We start from the raw sequence: 22500 nt of genomic DNA on the forward strand, positions 1-22500 counted from the left end.
TCCGCTGCTGCAGCTGCGGGTACGTGTCCATCTGACTCAGCTTGGCCGTCTCCTCCACAAACTGGGCGTAGCTGGAAACACACAGTGTGCTGGGTTTTGAACAGATATATGTACTTTTTCTTTTCTTTTAACTCTTTCACTGCCAAGTTTCTGAGTGAAAAATGCTCCCCAACGACAAATATTTTAGATCAGGTGCTCTCAGTCACAAGCTTCCATTCATGTCAAAACACCTTTAAATAAAACAAATAAATAAATAAACACCTCTTTCACTGTCAAATTTCTGTGTGAAAAATGCTCCACAGCACCAAATATTTTAGATCAGGTGCTCTCAGTCATAGGCTTCCGTTCATGTCAAAAAACCACCTTTAAATAAAATAAATAAATAAATAAACACCTCTTTCACTGCCAAGTTTCTGAGTGAACAATGCTCCCCAACGCCAAATATTTTAGATCAGGTGCTCTCAGTCATAGGCTTCCGTTCATGTCAAAAAACCACCTTTAAATAAAATAAATAAATAAATAAACACCTCTTTCACTGTCAAATTTCTGTGTGAAAAATGCTCCACAGCACCAAATATTTTAGATCAGGTGCTCTCAGTCATAGGCTTCCGTTCATGTCAAAAAACCACCTTTAAATAAAATAAATAAATAAATAAACACCTCTTTCACTGTCAAATTTCTGTGTGAAAAATGCTCCACAACACCAAATATTTTAGATCAGGTGCTCTCAGTCACAGGTTTCGGTTCATGTTAAAACAACACTTTTTTTAACTTTTTTTTTTTATAAACTCTATCACTGTCAAGTTTCTGTGCGAAAAATGCTCTCCAATGCCAAATATTTTGGGTAAGGTGCTCTCAGTTACAAGCTTCCGTTCATGTCAAAACAACACCTTTAAAAAAACCCACGCAAAAACCAAAAAAAACCCACCTCTTTCACTGTCAAATTTCTTTGTGAAAAATGTTCCCCAATACCAAATATTTTAGATCAGTTGTTCTCAGTCACAGTTCATGTCAAAACGACACTTTAAAAAAACAACAACTTTTTTTATAAACTCTTTCACTGCCAAGTTTCTGTGTGAAAAATGCTCCGCAATGCCAAATATTTCAGATCAGGTGCTCTCAGTCACAGGTTTCGGTTCATGTCAAAACAACACTTTTTTAAACTTTTTTTAGACTCTTTCATTGCCAAATTTCTGTGTGAAAAATGCTCTCCAATGCCAAATATTTTTGACCAGTTGCTCACAGTCACAGGTTTCGGTTCATGTCAAAACAACACTGTTTTAAAAACTCTTTCACTGCCAAGTTTCTGTGTGAAAAATGCTCCGCAATGCCAAATATTTTAGATCAGGTTCCCTCAGTCACAGGCTTCCATTCATGTCAAAACAACACTTTTTAAAAACTTTTTTTTCTTATATAAACTCTTTCACTGCCAAGTTTCTGTATGCAAAATGCTCCCCAATGCCAAATATTTTAGATCAGGTGCTTTCAGGCAAAGGCTTCGGTTCATGTCAAAACAACCCAATGGACGTGTTCACTTCAAACTGGGTCAGAGAGCAAAGGTTCGCTATTGTTCTACTGGCAGAAAACTGGCTGCAGCTGTCAAGTTTTGTTACAATGTGAAAAATGGTCCTTTTGACATCACTCCCCTGGATGTCGACTAAAGTCGCCTATGGCGGTGCACTGTCTAGTCGACTAATGTCGCCTGTTGTGGTGAAAGAGTTAATTTTTTTTCTCTTCTTTCTTTCTGTGGATAGTTTCAAAATCGTTAACTCATTCAGGTTTTTTTTCCCTGCCGAGGCTGTAAACTCTCCAGGGTTGAATGGGTTAAGATGCTTATAGATATCTCAATACAGATGTCCTTGTGTCATTTAGTCATTCGGATGAGACGATAAACCGAGGTCCTGTGTGCAGCATGCACTTAGAGCACTTAGAACCCACGGCAACAAAAAAGGTTGTTCCTGGCAAAATTCTGTAGAAAAATCCACTTCGACAGGAAAAACAAATAAAACTGCACGCAGGAAAAAATACAAAAAAATGGGTGGCGCTGTAGTGTAGCGATGCGCTCTCCCTGGGGAGAGCAGCCCGAATTTCACACAGAGAAATCTGTTGTGATAAGAAGAAATACAAAAGAAAGAAACAAACAGTGACTGTGAAGGTTTGTGTTTGAATCCCTGTCTCTCGCCCTTTCTCCCAAGTTTGGAAAATCAAACTGAGCGTCTAGCCATTCAAATGAGACGATAAACTGAGCGTCTAGCCATTCAAATGAGTTGATAAACTGAGCGTCTAACCATTCAAATGAGATGATAAAGCCATTCAAATGAGCTGATAAACTGAGCGTCTAGCCATTCAAATGAGACGATAAACTGAGCGTCTAGCCATTCAAATGAGATGATAAACTGAGGTCCCGTGTGCAGCATGCGCTTGGCATGCTGAATAAATAAGCCATGGCAACAACAGTGTAGTCCTCTGGCAAAGTTGTGTCGAAGAAATCCACTCTGATAGGTACACAAATATATATGCACACGCTCAAGACATGCCCAATGGGTTATACTGCTGGTCAGGCATCTGCCAAGCAGATGTGTAGCATTTATGGATTTGTCTGAATGCAGTGAAGAAACTTAAATTTTGAAACTTAAAGCTGAAAGACAGTAAGTTTCAAAGAGACATTAAAGAGTACGGAATAATCCATATATGCTACACCATAGCTGGTGGGAAAAAAAAAAAAAAAAAAAAAAGCAGCTTTACTGAGGTGGAAGCGGAAAGCTGACAGCGTGGGTAGAAAAAAACTGTAGTTAAGTTAGCAGTAAAAACAGAGACTGTAGCAGTGGAGTAATTCACAATTACACACACACACACACACACAGAGTCACACGCACACACTGAAACACACACAGAGTTACACACACACACACACACACACACACACACACACACACACACAGGGACACAGTCACACGCACACACACACACATATCCACACAACTCACTTGATTCTATAAAACAACACAACAACAAAAACAAACAAAAACAAACAACAAGCAATTGCAGCAAATCTAAAACAATTAACAAAAAAATATATAAATACAAAAGCAAAACCAACAACTAAATGACCTTAAGGGCTTACTGCCCACAGGTCACTAAACTCAACTCTACCAACAACTAACTACAACAACGTACAATAAGTGAAATTCTACCACACACAGGTCTATCACAAACAAGAGAGGCAAGGCCTTCAAGACTCGCTTGTGACAAATTACGTCCCCTAGCATTAATTACAGAGTAATTTCCCTTTTTTACCGGGTTAAAACATAGACTCACTTTGTTTACACAAGTGAGTCAAAAAAGAAAAGCACAGATCAAAAAGAACAGATTCGACACAAATGTCGAGAAAACCAACTCACCTTAGCTTACTGGTGAATGAAACGATATCCGCACAAAGGGCACTGAAAAAGAAAAAAAAAGATTGTTGAAGCCACGACCATGACTGAAAAAACATATAAAACTGCACGCAGAAAAAAATACTAAAAAAAAAAAATGGTTGGTGCTGTAGTGTAGCGACGCGCTCTCCCTGGGGAGAGCAGCCCAAATTTCACACACAGAAATCTGTTGTGATAAAAAGAAATAAAAATACAAAACACAAACGATAGCTCTCAGTGGACTGCCGATGCTGGGACTGCGAAGGACGAACACGTGTGTGGCTGTGTATGGGAGGACCTGGAATGAGTGGTGTGGCAGTAATGCCACTGAAACGGTGTAGATGATAGGATAGTAAAAAGAATTAGAAAAAATTAATAAACAAAATAAAAGGACACCAGCCGCTGTGGCAAAGTGGTTAGCGGACTGACGGCTGGGAGGACGTGCTCCTACCCAGAGTCGAGTGTGCTGTGGGCTTAAATGGGGAGACTGGGACCACACAGTCGAGTGTCATCCACTTCAAGGATGCGTCTTTGGGTGTGTTGCTCTAATTACCTGACCAACACTGCAAGTGTCTGTATCTCTCAGGCCTGGTTAACGCCGGAATATCATTATGACAGGAAGCGTAGAGTACAGCCTTGTCACGCAGTCCCAAACCAAAATGGACCTCCATAGCAACATCGTCATCGTCATCGTCATCCTCCTCCTCCTTCATCATCATCAATATAAACAAAACAGTCTCAAAGTCTGTGGCCTTTCATGCTCTGCAGCAGTGCAGAGTCTCCTCTGGTGTGTGGCCTTCTGGCGACCTAACATCGATGGTCCCCTGCAAACTGCCAATGATGGAACTGTGACAGACGAACCCGGGTGTGGTCGTGTATCGGGGAATCTAAATGAGCGGCATGGGAGTAATGCCACTGAAATGATGCAGATGATGGGGCAGCAAAAAAACAAAAAAAAATTGTTGAAAGTATTGTGTTTAAAAAGAAACAGAGAGAGAGAGAGAGAGAGAGAGAGAGACTGACTCACTGAGAGACAAAGAGAGAGAGTGAAAGAGAGAGAGATAAAGAAAGAGACTCAGTCTGAGAGAGAGAGTGAGAGAGTAAAAAAAAAAAGTGTGAAAAAAGAGAAATACAATTTAGGCACCTGCTACAACGGATAAACGCAAATCTGCTGACTGTTGACTGTGTTCAAGATCAGCAGTACTGATTAATTCTCACACACACACGCACACACACACACACACGCACGCACACACACACACACACACACACGCATGCATGCACATGCACGCACTCGCACACACACACACACACGCACGCACGCACACACACACACACACACCACACACACACACACGCATATGCACACGCATGCACGCACACACACACCACACACACACACACACACACACACACACACACACAGACAACCCATACTTTATCTAACACCAATTCCAGTAAAAAGACATAAAAAGACAAGGAACAAACAAACTCAACTTACTTGATGATGTCAGCTACAGGGTCTGATGTGTTGTCCAGCTGAAAACAAGAGAAACGGTGTCTTCAGTGCCGCTATAACAACCTTAAAATGCAACAACACTTTCAGTTTCTCAAGGAAGCATCACTGCTTTCGGACAAATTCATACACACTACACCACATCTGCTAGGCAGATCCCTGACCAGCAGCACAACCCAAAATGCTTAGTCAGACTTTGAGTGTATGCATAACTATGTGTGTACCTATCAGAGTGGATTTTTTTTCATCAGAATTTTGCCAGAGGACAACACTCTTTGTTGCCATGGGTTCTTCTTCAGTGCGCCAAGTGAGTGCTGCACACGGGACCTTGGTTTATCGTCTCATCCGAATGACGAGACGCTCAGTTTGATTTTCCAGTCACACTTGGGAGAAAGGGTGAGAGCGGGATTCGAACCCAGACCCTCACAGACTCTGTGTACTGGCAGATGAGCGTCTTGACAATTCTGCCACCTTCCTCCTGATGGGCACAATAGCTGACTGGTTAACTCACTCAGTACGGCCAGTCCTCTCTTCTCCTCTACACAGATCCCTCGGTTGTCCAGTGGGTGTCTGAATGACCCAACCTTTAGCTTCCGTCGTCAGAATTGTGGTATTCTTTGTCAACATTCACCTCTTCAGTATAAGAGCGTTCCGCTTGCAATATTTTCATGATGGTAATTGGGGTGAAACACTGTTAACGTCATCTCTTTCACCGTTCATATGGAAATAGTTAAAGTGTTAAAGGCTTTCAATCTGAGGGTCCCTGGTTCGAATCTCGGTGACGGCGCCTGGTGGGTAAAAGGTGGAGATTTTTCCGACCTCCCAGGTCAACATATGTGCAGACCTGCTAGTGCCTGAACCCCTTTCGTCTGTATATGCACGCAGAAGATCAAATACGCATGTTAAAGATCCTGAAATCCATGTCAGCGTTCGGTGGGTTATGGAAACAAGAATATACCCAGCATGCATCCCCTCGAAAACAGAGTATGACTGCCTACATGGCAGGGTAAGTAAAACGGTCATATACGTAAAATGTTACACGTCTGTCTGAGTGTGTTTGTATGCGTACCAGAAAGAAGATTAACAAACCTTGCTCAAATAATTCCAGATTTTGCTTTGCTTCTGCTTAAAATGTAATGCGTCTTGTTAGAGGGAATGACAGAAAAATCCAACAACTGAAGGACTGACCAACACTGCAGAACAAGAGAGGCAAGGCCTTCAAGACTCACTTGTGATACACTGAAAAAAAAAATCCAAGCTTTTTATGTACTGTGTATAATTTCAAAATGTAATGTTTAAGATGAGAAAGATCAGTTTAAAGCGAATTAAGTCCCCTAGCATTAATTACAGATTAATTTCCCTTTTTTACTATCTGCACCAAAACGTTTCCAAAATAAATAAAACTCCCATGCTTAGCAAAAGAAGTTCCTGTTTGAACAAAAAATTATAATAATGACTCCTCTTGTTGTTGTGTCAGAACATCTGATCTAAGTGCCAAGTTTAGAGAATACAAAAAATATAAATATAACAGTAAATGCAGTTTGCATATAATTAGGCTTCTTTTTTCTTTTTTCTTTTTTTGCCCATCCCACAGGTGCAATATTGTTTTAAACAAGATGACTGGAAAGAACTGAATTTTTCCTAATTTTATGCCTAATTTGGTGTCAACTGACAAAGTATTTGCAGAGAAAATGTCAATGTTAAAGTTTATCACGGACACACAGACACACACACACACACACACACACAGACAACCGAACACCGGGTTAAAACATAGACTCACTTTGTTTACACAAGTGAGTCAAAAAACCAACAACTGAAGGACTGACCAACATTGCAGAACGAACGTGAAAACCATTCACTGAGAACCAGGCTTTGACACACAGCCGACAGTCCTGAAGCAACCTGGTGAACAGCTCTTCAATGTGGCGCCACAAATGACTTGAAGGAGAGGAAGAAGAAAATGTAACGCATTATTCACAGACATTTTTTTTGTGTACTTCGCATACTGGAGTGATGGCCTACAGGTAACGCGTCCGCCTAGGAAGCAAGAGAATCTGCTGGTTCGAATCACAGCTCAGCCGCCGATATTTTCTCCCCCTCCACTAGACCTTGACTGGTGGTCTGGACGCTAGTCATTCGGATGAGATGATAAACTGAGGTCCCGTGTGCAGCATGCATTTAGCGCACGTAAAAAACCCACGGCATCAAAAGGGTTTTTCCTGGCAAAATTCTATAGAAAAATCTATTTCAACAGGAAAAGCAAATAAAACTGCATGCAAGAAAAAATACAAAAAAAAAAAAAAAAATGTGTGGTGCTGTTGTGTAGTGACGCACTCTCCCTAGGGAGAGCAGCCCTGAATTTCACACAGAGAAATCCGTTGTGACAAAAAGAGAAACACACAACACACAATCCATGCATACAATTCTCTGTCCATGAGTGCACTGTCAAGATATGTTGTCTCTGGAAGCAGAGAGACTTCGGAGCAAAGGGAGAGCTGAGGAAAAAACAAAACAAAAACAAAAACAAAAAACCCAGAAAGTTGCTCACCATCTGAAGAATGTCTGTGACAGCAAAAAATACCATGACCTTCACCGTGATCATTGTGTCGTCATTGGTGCGAATCTCTCGCATCTGAAACACAGTACAGTTGATAAGTGCACAGTGCACAGTACACGGATGAACCTGTAGTGTACAGTACACGGATGAACCTGTAGTGTACAGTACATGGATGAACCTGTAGTGCACAGTACACGGATGAACCTGTAGTGAGTGTACAGTACACGGATGAACCTGTAGTGCACAGTACACGGATGAACCTGTAGTGTACAGTACACGGATGAACCTGTAGTGAGTGTACAGTACACGGATGAACCTGTAGTGCACAGTACACGGATGAACCTGTAGTGCACAGTACACGGATGAACCTGTACCAGCATTAAAACATTTAAATAAATAATGCCTGGTTTTATAGTCTGACAAAGGTTTTACCAACTGCTGAACTTTTGAACCTTTCCCGAGAGCTCTAACTGTTTGTAATTCTTTATCAATTAAATGAATTTTATAAAAGAAACTTTAAAATGTAAAATAATGTAATCTTTTCATTAGTCAATAAATTCTTCAGTGATTAATGAATAATTCTTGTTTGATTGATTGATTGAGAGACCTCACTGTCAAAGAGATAAGCATTTCATCGGTCAATCAATCATTCAATGATTTTCAATTTAATAAATTTGATTTATTATTTGGCTGACTGAGAGACCAAACTGTCAAATAATTAAACCGTTTCATTATTAATCAATCATTCAATGGTTAATGAATATGACTTTTTATTTGACACCAAATACGAAGAAATCGAGGGGGCCGAGTCGAAACGAGTACACAGAATGTAAGCACAATATACATGCAAGCCGCATACAACAAAATAAGGCCAAATGAAAACGCTTAATAGCCAAAGAAAGCGTTAGACGAGACAGAGCGAAAACCTGACAAGATGGCGTGGAGAGCCTTGGCCAAAGGAATGGTTCAGCGCTTACAGCTGTTAGAGGCGTTTGATTGGCTAAGAGCGGGCCAGACTAAGAGGGGCGTCTTTTCACTGTTAGCCGCGCGAAATTTGGCCCAACAGAGCAAACCATAGGCCTAGTTTGCATCAGTTTGACATGGTACAGTATATGACACCAAATGAATGACTAAGACAGCTGACTGACTGCCAAACTATTCAGACATATGACTAATTAAACAATTGTATGTCGCTGTCATCACTATCATCATTATTATTACTATCATCATTATTCTTCTTATTATTGATGTTGTTGTTGTTGCTATCATCATCATTATTATTGTTGTTGTTATCATCATCATTATTATCATTATTGTTGTTGCTGGTACAGTTATTTATATCATTATGACTATCATCATTATCATTATCATCATCATCATCATCATCATCGCTGTTGTTGTTGTTGTTGTTATCATTATCATAACCATCCAGACATCATCATCATCATTACTGTTATTATTATCATCATTATTGTCATCATTATTACTATCATTCTGGTTACAATTAACCACAAACGGCGTGCAAAAAATCAGGGTGACCCACATTGTAACAGAAGTGGTCAGGAACCAACCCCAGAGAGCTGAGTGAACCATCATCATCATCATCATCATCATTGTCATCATTAGCACTATCATTCTAGTTAAGATTAACCACATACAGAGATGCCAACCCCTGTCAAGTTTTTGTAGGAACAATCATGAAATTTGGTAGGAACATTCTGCATTTGGTAGGAACATTCTGAATTTGGTAGGAACAATCATGAAATTTGGTAGGAACATTCTGAATTTGGCAGGAACACTCAGACTCCAAGCCACATCAGCAAACGTACATTTTATCTACAAGGCATACAATCACTTGGGCCTACCTGCAACACAGTGTAACTGCTACGATTAACCTGACTGGTCCATTCAATGCAATGCCGTTTCAATGTAAACACGCACATGACTAGGTGAGCATCATCACATGAGACCGAGGTTAGTAGCGACTGCCCTGGCCTCGTGATCGATAGGTCTAGACCGTCTGGGTAATGTTACAACAGGAAAGCATGTGATCATGCAGTGTAGTCGAAAATGAACTCGTCTGAACAATTCTGACGTTAGTGTAACGCCAGAACAAACTGCGACCGAGTGTGACAAAATACAGCACAATCGTAACGGTTGATATCTGTGCACATACAGAGTGCAAGAAATCAGGGTGACTCATGTTGTAGCAGAAGTGGTCAGGAACCACAGGGAGCTGAATGAACCGTCATCATCATTATCATTGTCATCATCTTCATCGTCATCATCATTACTATCATTCTAGTTACAAGTAACCACATACGGTGTGCAAGAAAGCACGGTGACTCACATTGTAACAGAAGTGGTGGGTGAACTGTCATCATCATCATCATCATCATTACTATCATTATCATCGTTATTATCACTATCATTCTCGTTACAATGAAGCACATATGGAGTACAAGAAAGCATGGCAGCTTATGTTGTAATAGAAGGGGTGGGTGAACTGTCATCGTCATCATCATCATTACTATCATTATCATCGTTATTATCACTATCATTACTATCATTCAGTTACATTTAACCACAAATGGTGTGCAAGAAATCATGGTGACTGACATTGTAGTAGAAGTGGTCTGGCACCAAAGGAAGCTGAGTGAACCTTCTGGAACCAGGGACCAGTCGGGCCTTGTCTTTGGGGTCCGTGCCGTGCCACACGAACTCATGGAGCCTGCACACCGTCCAATCAGAACACACTGCACACAGACATCCGCTTGGAGCCTGCACACCGTCCAATCAGAACACACTGCACACAGACATCCGCTTGGAGCCTGCACACCGTCCAATCAGAACACACTGCAAACAGACATCCGCTTGGAGCCTGCACACCGTCCAATCAGAACACACTGCACACAGACATCCGCTTGGAGCCTGCACACCGTCCAATCAGAACACACTGCACACAGACATCCGCTTGGAGCCCTGCACATCGTCCAATCAGAACACACTGCACACAGACATCCGCTTGGAGCCTGCACACCGTCCAATCAGAACACACTGCACACAGACATCCGCTTGGAGCCTGCACACCGTCCAATCAGAACACACTGCACACAGACATCCGCTTGGAGCCTGCACACCGTCCAATCAGAACACACTGCACACAGACATCCGCTTGGAGCCTGCACACCGTCCAATCAGAACACACTGCACACAGAGATCCGCTTGGAGCTGTTGCCTGGTGGCAATACATCCTCCGCATAGCAATCATGATGCTCTGTGTGTGGTATGATAGTCAGTCGTGTCTGACTATGACCACCAGAACAGCAGAGGAGGCAACTGCTGTCCAAACCATCTGGACTAGAATTTGATTATAGTGGTGAGTGTCTTGCCCAAGTTACATCCCCACTCTCTCGGCCAAGAGGGTTTTAGTTGCAGTCAGTGATGGGATGGTTCCACAAAAGCCAACTAGCACCCAAGGTTCCTGCACTAAAAGTCTGTGCAATCTTGCCTCTCTGTGTGCAGGTTCCTCAAACATAGTTTGAGATAGTCATCTATTTCCTTAGTGGGCCCAACGCTTGGCTCATGTCACAGGTTGACATAAGCTTACAGTAGGGCAAAACAGCAAAGTGAGAGCTGTATGATCAAAGGAAATCATTTACAGATTTGTCTTCTTGTGGAGTACCACAACTCTCAAACAAGGAGGCAAGATTGCACAGGCTCATAGTGCTGCGGCCTTGGGGGGACTAGTTGGCCTTTGGCACCACCCCAATGGCCTACTGTCCTAAAACCCTTGTGGCAAAGAGAGTGGGGATGTAACTTGGGAAAAACACTGTCCATTTTTATCAAATTTAAGCCCAGATAGCTGGGACAGCAGTTGCCTCCTCTTCCGTTCCTGATGGTCACAGTCAGACTCAATGACCACTATACCTTTAACTCACTGAGCCCTGATCCCCAGCATTGGTCTCGCATCAAAATTTGTCTCATTAAAATGGTTTGCACATTCCTGCATATGGAACTAACTTCTACAGTATTTCCAGATGTGTTCTCATGTAATCAGGAGGAAAAACAGTATATTTTGTGCTTTTTTTCCCCCGCATCAATATGGCATAAAAACCTGCTGAAGCTGTAAACTCCCCAGAGTTGAATGGGTTAACTCACTCCAATACAGTCCGTGTGGGGGGACCCTGGCACTACACCTTGACACTGACACGGCGCAACAGCTGAGTGGTTAAAGAGTTTGACTTTCAATCTGAGGGCCCCAGCATTCGGTGTGTTATGGAAACAAGAACATACCCAGCATGCACACCCCCCAAATCAGAGTATGGCTGGGTAAATAAACTAAACGGTCATACAGGCCTGAGTGTGTATGTGTGTGTGCGTGAAATATAACTGAATGACACAGCAAACGACTGATGAGCGCCCAATGACAGCCGTCAGTCCGCTCTAACAAGGTATGTAGGAAGCCTGTCGTGCAAATGACCCCAAGTTTGTAAAGTGCTTGGAGCTTGGTCTCAGCCGAGGACAGGTGCTTTATGAGTATACATATAAAAAAATCAAAATCAAACACATACCATTCCGTGGCCTCTGGCACCACCACCGCAGGCCCTTCCACCAGGCGGCGCTCAGCACTGCCGTCCGGCCGTCGCTTGTAGATGATGATGACGTGATTGGCATCCAGTTTGATGGCGTCCTCAGTCCTGATCTGGTCGTACAGCAGAGGGTTGTGGAACAGCTCACAGGGCCTGCACAGAGCGCTCTTCATCATTAACCCATTCAGACCTCAGCCCTGCACAGAGTGCTGGTCGTCATTAACCCATTCAGACCTCAGCCCTGCACAGAGCGCTTGTCATCATTAACCCATTCAGACCTCAGCCCTGCACAGAGTGCTCTTCATCATTAACCCATTCAGACCTCAGCCCTGCACAGAGCGCTCATCATCATTAACCCATTCAGACCTCAGCCCTGCACAGAACGTTTGTCATCATTAACCCATTCAGACCTCAGCCCTGCACAGAGTGCTCGTCATCATTAACCCATTCAGACCTCAGCCCTGCACAGAGTGCTCTTCATCATTAACCCATTCAGACCTCAGCCCTGCACAGAGTGCTCTTCATCATTAACCCATTCAGACCTCAGCCCTGCACAGAGTGCTCTTCATCATTAACCCATTCAGACCTCAGCCCTGCACAGAGTGCTCTTCATCATTAACCCATTCAGACCTCAGTCCTGCACAGAGTGCTCTTCATCATTAACCCATTCAGACCTCAGCCCTGCACAGAACGCTCATCATCATTAACCCATTCAGACCTCAGCCCTGCACAGAATGCTCATCATCATTAACCCATTCAGACCTCAGCCCTGCACAGAACGCTCGTCGTCATTAACTCTTTCTCCGCAGCAATGGGTCATGTTGATAAGACCATTTTTCACACTGTACCAAAGCTTGACGGCTGCAGCCAGTTTCCCACCAATAGAACAATGACTAACCTAAAGTGAACAAGTCCATTGTGTTTTGTTGTTGTTTTTTTACATGAACCAAAGCCAGCAACTGAGAGCATCATTTCTAAAATATCTGGCTAGTTTTTCACTCAGAAACTCGGTGGTGAAAGAGTTAACCCATTCAGCCCCCAGCCTGACCAATGCCCTTGCAACAAAATTCTTTTCATTAATTAACTCACTCGATACTAACAACGGCTATAGCCGTCGTCCATTTCCATCCGGTCGTATACTGACAACGGCAATAGCCGTTCTGACCTTCAAAAATTTCCACAAGTGACATTGTGACCCATTGCCACAGACACAGCCATCCATGTCAGAGCCTAATTAGCATAGGCCAACCTTTGACTACTGGAGTGGCTGGCGAGTCACTTGTTGCTGTACTGCTGAGCTATTTTTATCGTCACCCAGGCCTTTGTGTTCAGACAAACAACAATGGCGTCGCAACCCAGTGCAAGTGGTTCACAGAGCAGACAAGGCAGGCATGTTTACACCCTACGAGAAGCCGTGGAACTGGTCTAAACAGAAGAATCAGCTGTAGAGAATGGTGAAGAAGATGAGGAGAGTGATTTTGTACCATCTGAGGAGAGTGAACATGAAAGTTCATCTGATATCGTACCTGATGTGGAAGAGCAGAGAGGCGTGGCAAGTGAGGCGGACAGTGACAGTGAAAGAGAGGCAGGTGCACACAGACTACTGGCTGACCGGAGCACGGGCAGTTTTCTTCGATTTATGAGCAAAGGGTGGCATGAAGATTTTAGATTTTTTCCTGCAATTCCGCCATACACGAACCAGGAACTGCACGGACTGCGGATACAAGGTATGACTGGCCACGCCCCCATAGAAATTTTTTTTTTTTTTCCCATGTGTAGACTGTGGCTGTTTTGGATATCAAATAGTGAGTTCTTTTGGCCCTAGGATTAGTGTTACTGTACTCTTACAGTGCAGAAACTTGTGATTATCAGTGTGATGTGTGTCAAAAACAGCTTTTTTTTTCAAGAACAGTGTGGATTACCTAGACAAAAAAGATCATTGTAAAGGATACCCCATCTCCATTCAGCTACAGACAGAGTACCATAGAATGAAGAGCTGCTTACTGTGCTTATTCACTATATCAATAATCATGTCTCCAAATTTCAAGATTGTGTGACATTTCCTCTTCCAGCTTGAACTCTGTTCTGCTGCTTCAGTCATTGCCTTGAGAGCCCATGTCCTCTCTCTGCCACAAACTGACAGCTGTTTCATGAGGCTTGTAGGCAGATGCGCCCACTAACCCTCTTGCACCAATTTCAAAGGTGAGGACTTTGGCTTGGAAGCCAGATTCTCTCTCTATATATGGCAGCAACAACAACAAAAACCTAATAATGTAAAAATTCAGTAATTACAAAACATACATGACAGAACTGTGCATATCTTTGTAACTGTGCGTGCGCGCACGCACACACACACACACACACACAATTCCCCTTCCCTGTTCTATCCTCCACTGTTCCTCCGTTCAAAACTGAACCGCACCAACCAGTACACCAAGTCTGTATATAATCCTAATGACCACTGATACTTGTCCATCCTGTGTGTGTGTGTGTGTGTGTGTGTGTGTGTTGTGTTGTGTTGTGTTGTGTTGTGTTGTGTTGTGTTGTGTTGTGTTGTGTTTTGTTGTGTTGTTTAGTGTTGTGTTGTGTGTGTATGTGTGCGTACATGCATGCATATGCACAAACACACATTTAGTGAATGCATATGTTACTCTACAATTTGATTTGAATGGTCTCCAGACTACTTCAGCACTTTTCATTCACACACACACACACAGAGAGAGAGAGAGAGAGAGAGAGAGAGAGAGAGAGAGAGAACAACAAACAAACAAACACATGACACACACACAAACCCACCCATTCACCCACCCCCACACCCCCACAGACACACACACCAACACACACACACACACACACACACACACACACACACACACACACATGCAAACTTGCACACAAATCAACTCACACACACATATACACACAAATCAACACACACACATCAACACACAACCCGCACCCCCACCACACACACACACACACACACACACACACACACACGCGCGCGCGCGCCAACACACATACAAACCCACCCCACAAACACACACATAAACACACAACACCCAACACCACCCCCCGCCCACCACACACATCAACACACACATGCAAACTTGCACACAAATCAACTCACACACACACAAACACAAAACCACACACACATCAACACACAACCCCAACCCCACCACACACACACACACACACACCAACACACATACACACCCACCACACAAACACACACATCAACACACAACCCCCACCCCCAACCCACACACACATATACACCCAGCCCCCCACCCACCACACACATCAACACACAACCCTCCCCCCCCCCATCCCCCAACTCCCACACACACACCATCACCCCCCACACACATAAACACACAACACCCCCACCCCCCTCCACCCACACACACATCAACACACAACATCCCCCCTCGCCCCCCCCCCTCCCCCAGCCCCCCCTTCCCTCCACACACATCAACACACATACACACCCATGCTGATGGTACACGGTCCCATCTTTCTCCTGCACCACCAGGTACTGAGTGCTGGAGGCACTGTAGTGGTCCAGAAGCTGGAACCGCTCGCGAAACAAAAACACCTGCAAGGTGAAACAACACATTATGAAAAACACCTGGAAGGTGAAAAATCACAAGCACATATACACAGAAACACCTAGAAGGTAAAAACACCTCAAACGTGAAACAAAACATTATACAAACACCTGGAAGGTGAAACAACACATTATACGCCTGGAAGGCAAAAACACCTGGAAGGTGAAACAACACATTATACACCTCGAGGGTAAAAACACCTGGAAGGTGAAACAACACATTATACACCTGGAAGGTAAAAACAGCTGGGAGGTAAAACAACACATTATACACCTCGAGGGTAAAAACACCTGGAAGGTGAAACAACACATTACACACCTGGAAGGTAAAAACAGCTGGGAGGTAAAACAACACATTATACACCTCGAGGGTAAAAACACCTGGAAGGTGAAACAACACATTACACACCTGGAAGGTAAAAACAGCTGGGAGGTAAAACAACACATTATACACCTGGAAGGTAAAAACAGCTGGGAGGTAAAACAACACATTATACACCTGGAAGGTAAAAACAGCTGGGAGGTAAAACAACACATTATACACCTGGAGGGTAAAAACACCTGGAAGGTGAAACAACACATTACACACCTGGAAGGTAAAAACAGCTGGGAGGTAAAACAACACATTATACACCTGGAAGGTAAAAACAGCTGGGAGGTAAAACAACACATTATACACCTGGAAGGTAAAAACAGCTGGGAGGTAAAACAACAGATTGTACACCTGGAAGGTAAAAACAGCTGGGAGGTAAAACAACACATTATACACCTGAAAGGTAAAAACAGCTGGGAGGTAAAACAACACATTATACACCTGGAAGGTAAAAACAGCTGGGAGGTAAAACAACACATTATACACCAGCAGGGTAAAAACACCTGGAAAGTGAAACAACACATTGATTACACACCTGGAAGGTAAAAACAGCCGGGAGGTGAAACAAGACATAAAAATACCTGGAAGGTGAAAACACCTAGAAGGTGAAACAACACATAAAAACACTAAAAAGGTGAAACAACACACATAACACCTGGAAGATGAAACAACACATGAAAACGCATACAAGGTCAATCAACACAAACACCTGGAAGGTAAAACAACACACAATAAAAACACCTGGAAGGTGAAACAACACACAATAAAAACACCTGGAAGGTAAAACAACACACAATTAAAAACACCTGGAAGGTGAAACAAAATACAATACAAACACCAGGAAGGTGAAACAACACACGATAAAAACACCAGGAAGGTGAAACAACACACAATAAAAACACCTGGAAGGTGAAACAACACACAATACAAACACCTGGAAGGTGAAACAACACACAATACAAACACCTGGAAAGTGAAACAACACTCAGTAAAAACACCAGGAAGGTGAAACAACACACAAATAAAAACACCTGGAAAGTGAAACAACACACAATAAAAACACCTGGAAGGTGAAACAACACACAATACAAACACCTGGAAAGTGAAACAACACACAATACAAACACCAGGAAGGTGAAACAACACATGAAAACGCATACAAGGTCACTCAACATAAACAAACACCAGGAAGGTGAAACAACACACAATACAAACACCTGGAAGGTGAAACAACACACAATAAAAACACCAGGAAGGTGAAACAACACACAATAAAAACACCTGGAAGGTGAAACAACACACAATAAAAACACCTGGAAGGTAAAACAACACACAATAAAAACACCTGGAAGGTGAAACAACACACAATAAAAACACCAGGAAGGTGAAACAACACACAATAAAAACACCTGGAAGGTGAAACAACACACAATAAAAACACCAGGAAGGTGAAACAACACACAATAAAAACACCTGGAAAGTGAAACAACACACAATAAAAACACCTGGAAGGTGAAACAACACATGAAAACGCATACAAGGTCAATCAACACAAACACCTGGAAGGTAAAACAACACACAATAAAAACACCAGGAAGGTGAAACAACACACAATAAAAACACCTGGAAGGTAAAACAACACACAATAAAAACACCTGGAAGGTGAAACAACACACAATAAAAACACCTGGAAGGTAAAACAACACACAATAAAAACACCTGGAAGGTGAAACAACACATGAAAACGCATACAAGGTCACTCAACATAAACAAACACCAGGAAGGTGAAAGAACACACAATAAAAACACCTGGAAGGTAAAACAACACACAATAAAAACACCTGGAAGGTAAAACAACACACAATAAAAACACCTGTAAAGTGAAACAACACACAATAAAAACACCTGGAAAGTGAAACAACACATGAAAACACATCCAGGGTCAATCAACATAAACAAACACCAGGAAGGTGAAACAACACACAATACAAACACCTGAGAGGTGAAACAACTTATTAACTTTATTCCTCTCCTGCCTGCATTAGCCCTCTGTTACCTGCTGTAATGCACACACACACACACACACACACACACACACACACACACACACACACATGCACATCAACACAAACCTACACACACCACCCCCACACTATTCACAAAATATTCACAAGCATTCCCTCTCTTTCATCCACTACCTCTCTTCTTTCCATCTAGTAACACTTCCAGTGAAAAGACGTTAAACTGAAGATCCCACATACGCACACACAAACACACACATTGTCACACACACACACACACGCACACGCGCGCATGCATGCACGCACGCACACACACATTGTCACACACACAATACATTAACACACACACACACACACACACACACACACACACACACACACACACACACACACACACACACACACACACACACACACACTCACAAACATACACACACAATCACACACACAACACACACACACACTCACACACAACAACACACACAAACACAAAAACACACAACACACACACACAATCACACACACAACACACACACACACTCACACACAACAACACATACAAACAGAAACACACACACACACACACACACACACACACACACACACACACACTAAACACACACACACACTCACACACTAAAAACACACACACACACACCACACACACTCACACGAAAAACAAACACACACACACACACACACACTAAACACACACACACACACACACACTCACACACTAAAAACACACACACACAACACACACACTCACCCTCTGGGGCCCCACCACCAGCCTGCCCTCCCCCATGTGGTTCAGAATGACAGCCTGCTGCCCCTCTCGAACTGTTTTGAACTTCATTGTGCTGACTCCAGGCACTGTCACAGTCACCTGCATGGCATTTTCAGTTTCACTTTCATTTTCTGAAGGAGGCGTCACTGTTTTTGGACAAAGCCATATACGCTACACCACATCTGCAAGGCATATATCATACGCCTGGGGTCTGATGTATGGACAGGGACAATTTTTGTCTCAGACTATTGCGAAGTCTGAGACTTCAAAGTCTGAGACTTCGGGAAGTCGGAAAATCGTATGTATGGACAGAGACTTCACCTCAGACAACGAAGTCTGAGACAATCGAAAATTAGTCTGAGCCTACGAGGTCAAACTATTTTTAGACGGGGAATAACCGCTCCGAGTGAGTCATTTCCGGTTCAATGCGCACCGTGTTTTTGATCGTCACCCTCTGGGTAGACATTTTAAAGGGTTTTTTCACCCCCTGTCGGAGATTATAAAGGGTTGTGACTGGTGTGTAGTGTGTGCGTGTATGTGTGTGTGTGGTGCGCGTGCGTGCAAGTATCACTGTATATACAGTAGTGTGTGCTTGTGTGTGTGTGTGTGTGTGTGTGTGTGTGTGTGTGTGTGACTGTGTGAGTAACTCTCTGTTACACACTAACACAGCACTCGATACTTGAAACTGAAGTGAATATTTTTTTTTCAATGTGCTATTGATTCCTTACAGTCAGCACAAAGAAAGAAATATATTGATAACATTTTACCGAACTTCTCTAATCCAGCCATGGTGATGCTCTTCGCTAAGCCGTTCTTCGTACAAGCTGAGCCAGTCAGCATGCCAAGCGCAATGCGGCGTGGTAGGCCTAGAAAAACTTGCAGAAAAAAGCACTCGAGTTAAAGATTCAACTCCTCGAACAGGAGGTCAGTGAAGGTAAAAAGAAGCGTTCTTTCTCAGAATCGGAGTGAAATTATTGACCTTGATTTGACCTTGATCTTTATATGACACTGACCTCTCTATGACCCTGACAGTGTCAGTGTCAGACTGACAGACTCTAATTCAAGGTACCTTTTTTTTCCTATTTCTTTGCTTTGTGGTCTAGAAATCCGAATTTGATTTCCAGTCTCATCTTCTTTGAGCCATTGACCAAATCAGAAAGCTTGTATAACTTCCAGGCTTCATATATGTACATTTGAGACTGGTGTGTGTGTGTGAGTGTGTTCTTTGATCCATGTGCTTGTGTTTTTGTTTGCTTTATTTACTGACTTTAAGACAAGTCATCTTAATAAAATATTAAAACTGGAAAAGATTGTCTGTCTGTCTGTCTGTCTGTCTGTCTGTCTCTGTCTCTCTCTCTCTCACTTGTTTGTGTGTGTATCACTTAGTACCTGTTTCAAAAATTTTCCTGAATAATCCTGTCTCGAACTGCTTTCCCAGCTGCTGTCCTTGCTCTTTCGTTGCCAACGTTGGGTTCGTCGTCTTCGTCAGCGCTGTCATCATTGCTGTCACTGGATGATGAATCAGAAGAATCACCCGCAGGTGGAGGCAGACGCAAGTGCCTTGCCTTGTTGTGCAGCATAAAGCAGACAATGATGACCTTGCAGGCCTTTGTAGGGTGAAAACGAAGTCCAACTCGCAAGCAGTGCCAACGTTGTTTGGTGACCCCAATGGCCCTTTCAACAGCTATACGTGCTGAACTGTGGGAGAAGTTGTTCTGTCTTTCCCTTCTTGTGGCTGGATTTCTGACCCGGGTCATCAGCCAAGGTCTCAACATATACCCGCTATCACCGAGGATGATTCCATCCACTGGTCTCTGGTTCCTCTCAAAATCCCTGTAGAGTGTAGACAGACGAAGGATTCTGGCATCATGAACTGACCCAGGCCATCTGGCAATCACGTTCATGAACACGAGGTCAGCATCACAAACCACCTGAAACAGTTAATCACTTTGTAAAACTAAGACTTACAGGTTAAAAAAAGAAAATACGTTGCAGCCAAATTTAATATATCTATCATCATGTACAGTATCACACACTCACTTTCTCATTTTGCCCTTCTTGTTACACAACACTCACATGCAACCCAATTTATTTTATGTTTAAACCTCTCATTCTCTCTCTCCCTCTTTCTCTCCCTCCCTCCCACCCCCGCCCCTCTCTCTCTCTTACACACACACTATAAAATCCATGTGTCTTATACAAAAACGCACATCCACCCATACACATTCACTCACAGTTTTGTTCCAGTCATCTGTAAACATCCACAAGTTCAAAACTGTCATTAGGAGCTCTAAAGTGCAATACGAAAAGGAAATACAGGCTGTCACAGAATATTCAACAGACAATATTAACACGACATAAAAGAGTCGTAAAGGTAAGCAGTCGAAATTCAGTCCAAAAATGCAACGCAGCAAGGCAGGCCTTGAAGTAGGCCTAGTTGTTAACAAGTTTAATGATATTTATCAGTAAGCGAATAAAAATAAATACATTTATTGAATAATTAACACATCAATGGAAAAATAAATAAATAAATAAAATATGTATGATTGGAATTCAGAAAAAAATAAATAGACCTGTAAAGAAATAAACATTAATAATGATGATTTTGACAAAACTGGTAATAATAAACAGAAAAAAGCAACAGCAGCAGCAACGACAATAAGTAAACAATGACAAAACAACAACAACAAATAATAATAATAAGAAGAAGAAGAAGAGAGAACATGCCAAAATATAAGTAATGTATATCATTCGAAAAGTATATGTGATCTGAGAATAAACAAACTTACCTGAACATTTATGGAGTGGAAATTCTTGCGATTGACGAATTCGTGCTCCTGCTCATGTGGCCTTTGAATGGCCACATGAGTACAATCGATGCAAGCAAATACACGGGGGAAACCACACATGTTGAAAAACTTCACCATGCTGTTGTCCGCTTGTCGCTGGGTTGGTGCCCTTATGTATTGACGAGATAGCCCGAAGAGAGCATTTGTCACTCGTGTGATCGTCCGACAGACCGTACTTTGATCAACCCCGATGAGATCTCCTACTGTATTTTGAAAGGTACCAGTGGCATAGTACCTCAGTGTAAGCAAAACTTGCAGCACAGGAGTGAGTGCGCCTGTTCTAACTGCTGGAAACTCGAGCTCCTCTTCAATCTCGGTTGTCAAATCATAGATGGTTTGACGATCGAATCTAAACTTCTTATAGATTTGGCGATCATCATAAATTTCCATTGGATGACTTCTGTCCCTGAAAATCCGTGGTCTTCGGCGTTGCCTCCGTCGATTGTGTGCGAGAAAGATGACTGCCGCCATATTTGTTTTGATAATAGGCCGAGACAATGGCCCGTCCGCCTGCTCTTTCGCGGGTGTAAATTTGGGCTGGTTTAGTCCCAGCTTTAGACTGAGACTTCGTATTGTCCGGGTCCATACATAGCTACAAACGCCGTTTAGTCTCAGACAACTCATATAGTCCCAGACTTTCCGTATTGTCCCTGTCCATACATCAGGCCCCTGATCATTAGCATAACCCAACATGCTTAGTCAGGCCTTGAGTGCATGCATACACACACACACATACACACACACACACACACACACACACACACATATATATA

General features: G+C 42.8%; 2 protein-coding genes across 3 annotated transcripts in view; one reads left to right on the forward strand and one right to left on the reverse strand.

Annotated features, from left to right (window-relative positions):
* The window catches only part of LOC143277658 (uncharacterized), a 615105-nt gene that overhangs the window by 89923 nt on the left and 502682 nt on the right, over positions 1-22500 (forward strand). The window lies entirely within an intron of this gene.
* Positions 1-22500, reverse strand: part of LOC143277472 (uncharacterized) — a 29510-nt gene that overhangs the window by 5941 nt on the left and 1069 nt on the right. Inside the window, exons 2-9 of the mRNA XM_076582314.1 lie at positions 18861-18977; positions 15579-15685; positions 12067-12237; positions 10112-10223; positions 7484-7567; positions 4918-4955; positions 3402-3443; positions 1-71 (exon numbers count right to left, since the gene is read on the reverse strand). The exon at positions 1-71 is cut by the window's left edge and continues 68 nt beyond it. Of these exons, the coding sequence (XP_076438429.1) occupies positions 1-71; positions 3402-3443; positions 4918-4955; positions 7484-7567; positions 10112-10223; positions 12067-12237; positions 15579-15685; positions 18861-18947 (712 nt within the window). The 5' untranslated portion in view covers positions 18948-18977. The remainder of the gene's footprint in view (positions 72-3401; positions 3444-4917; positions 4956-7483; positions 7568-10111; positions 10224-12066; positions 12238-15578; positions 15686-18860; positions 18978-22500) is intronic.

Source organism: Babylonia areolata, chromosome 34 (genome assembly GCF_041734735.1).
Source record: "Babylonia areolata isolate BAREFJ2019XMU chromosome 34, ASM4173473v1, whole genome shotgun sequence".
Taxonomy (NCBI): domain Eukaryota; kingdom Metazoa; phylum Mollusca; class Gastropoda; order Neogastropoda; family Buccinidae; genus Babylonia; species Babylonia areolata.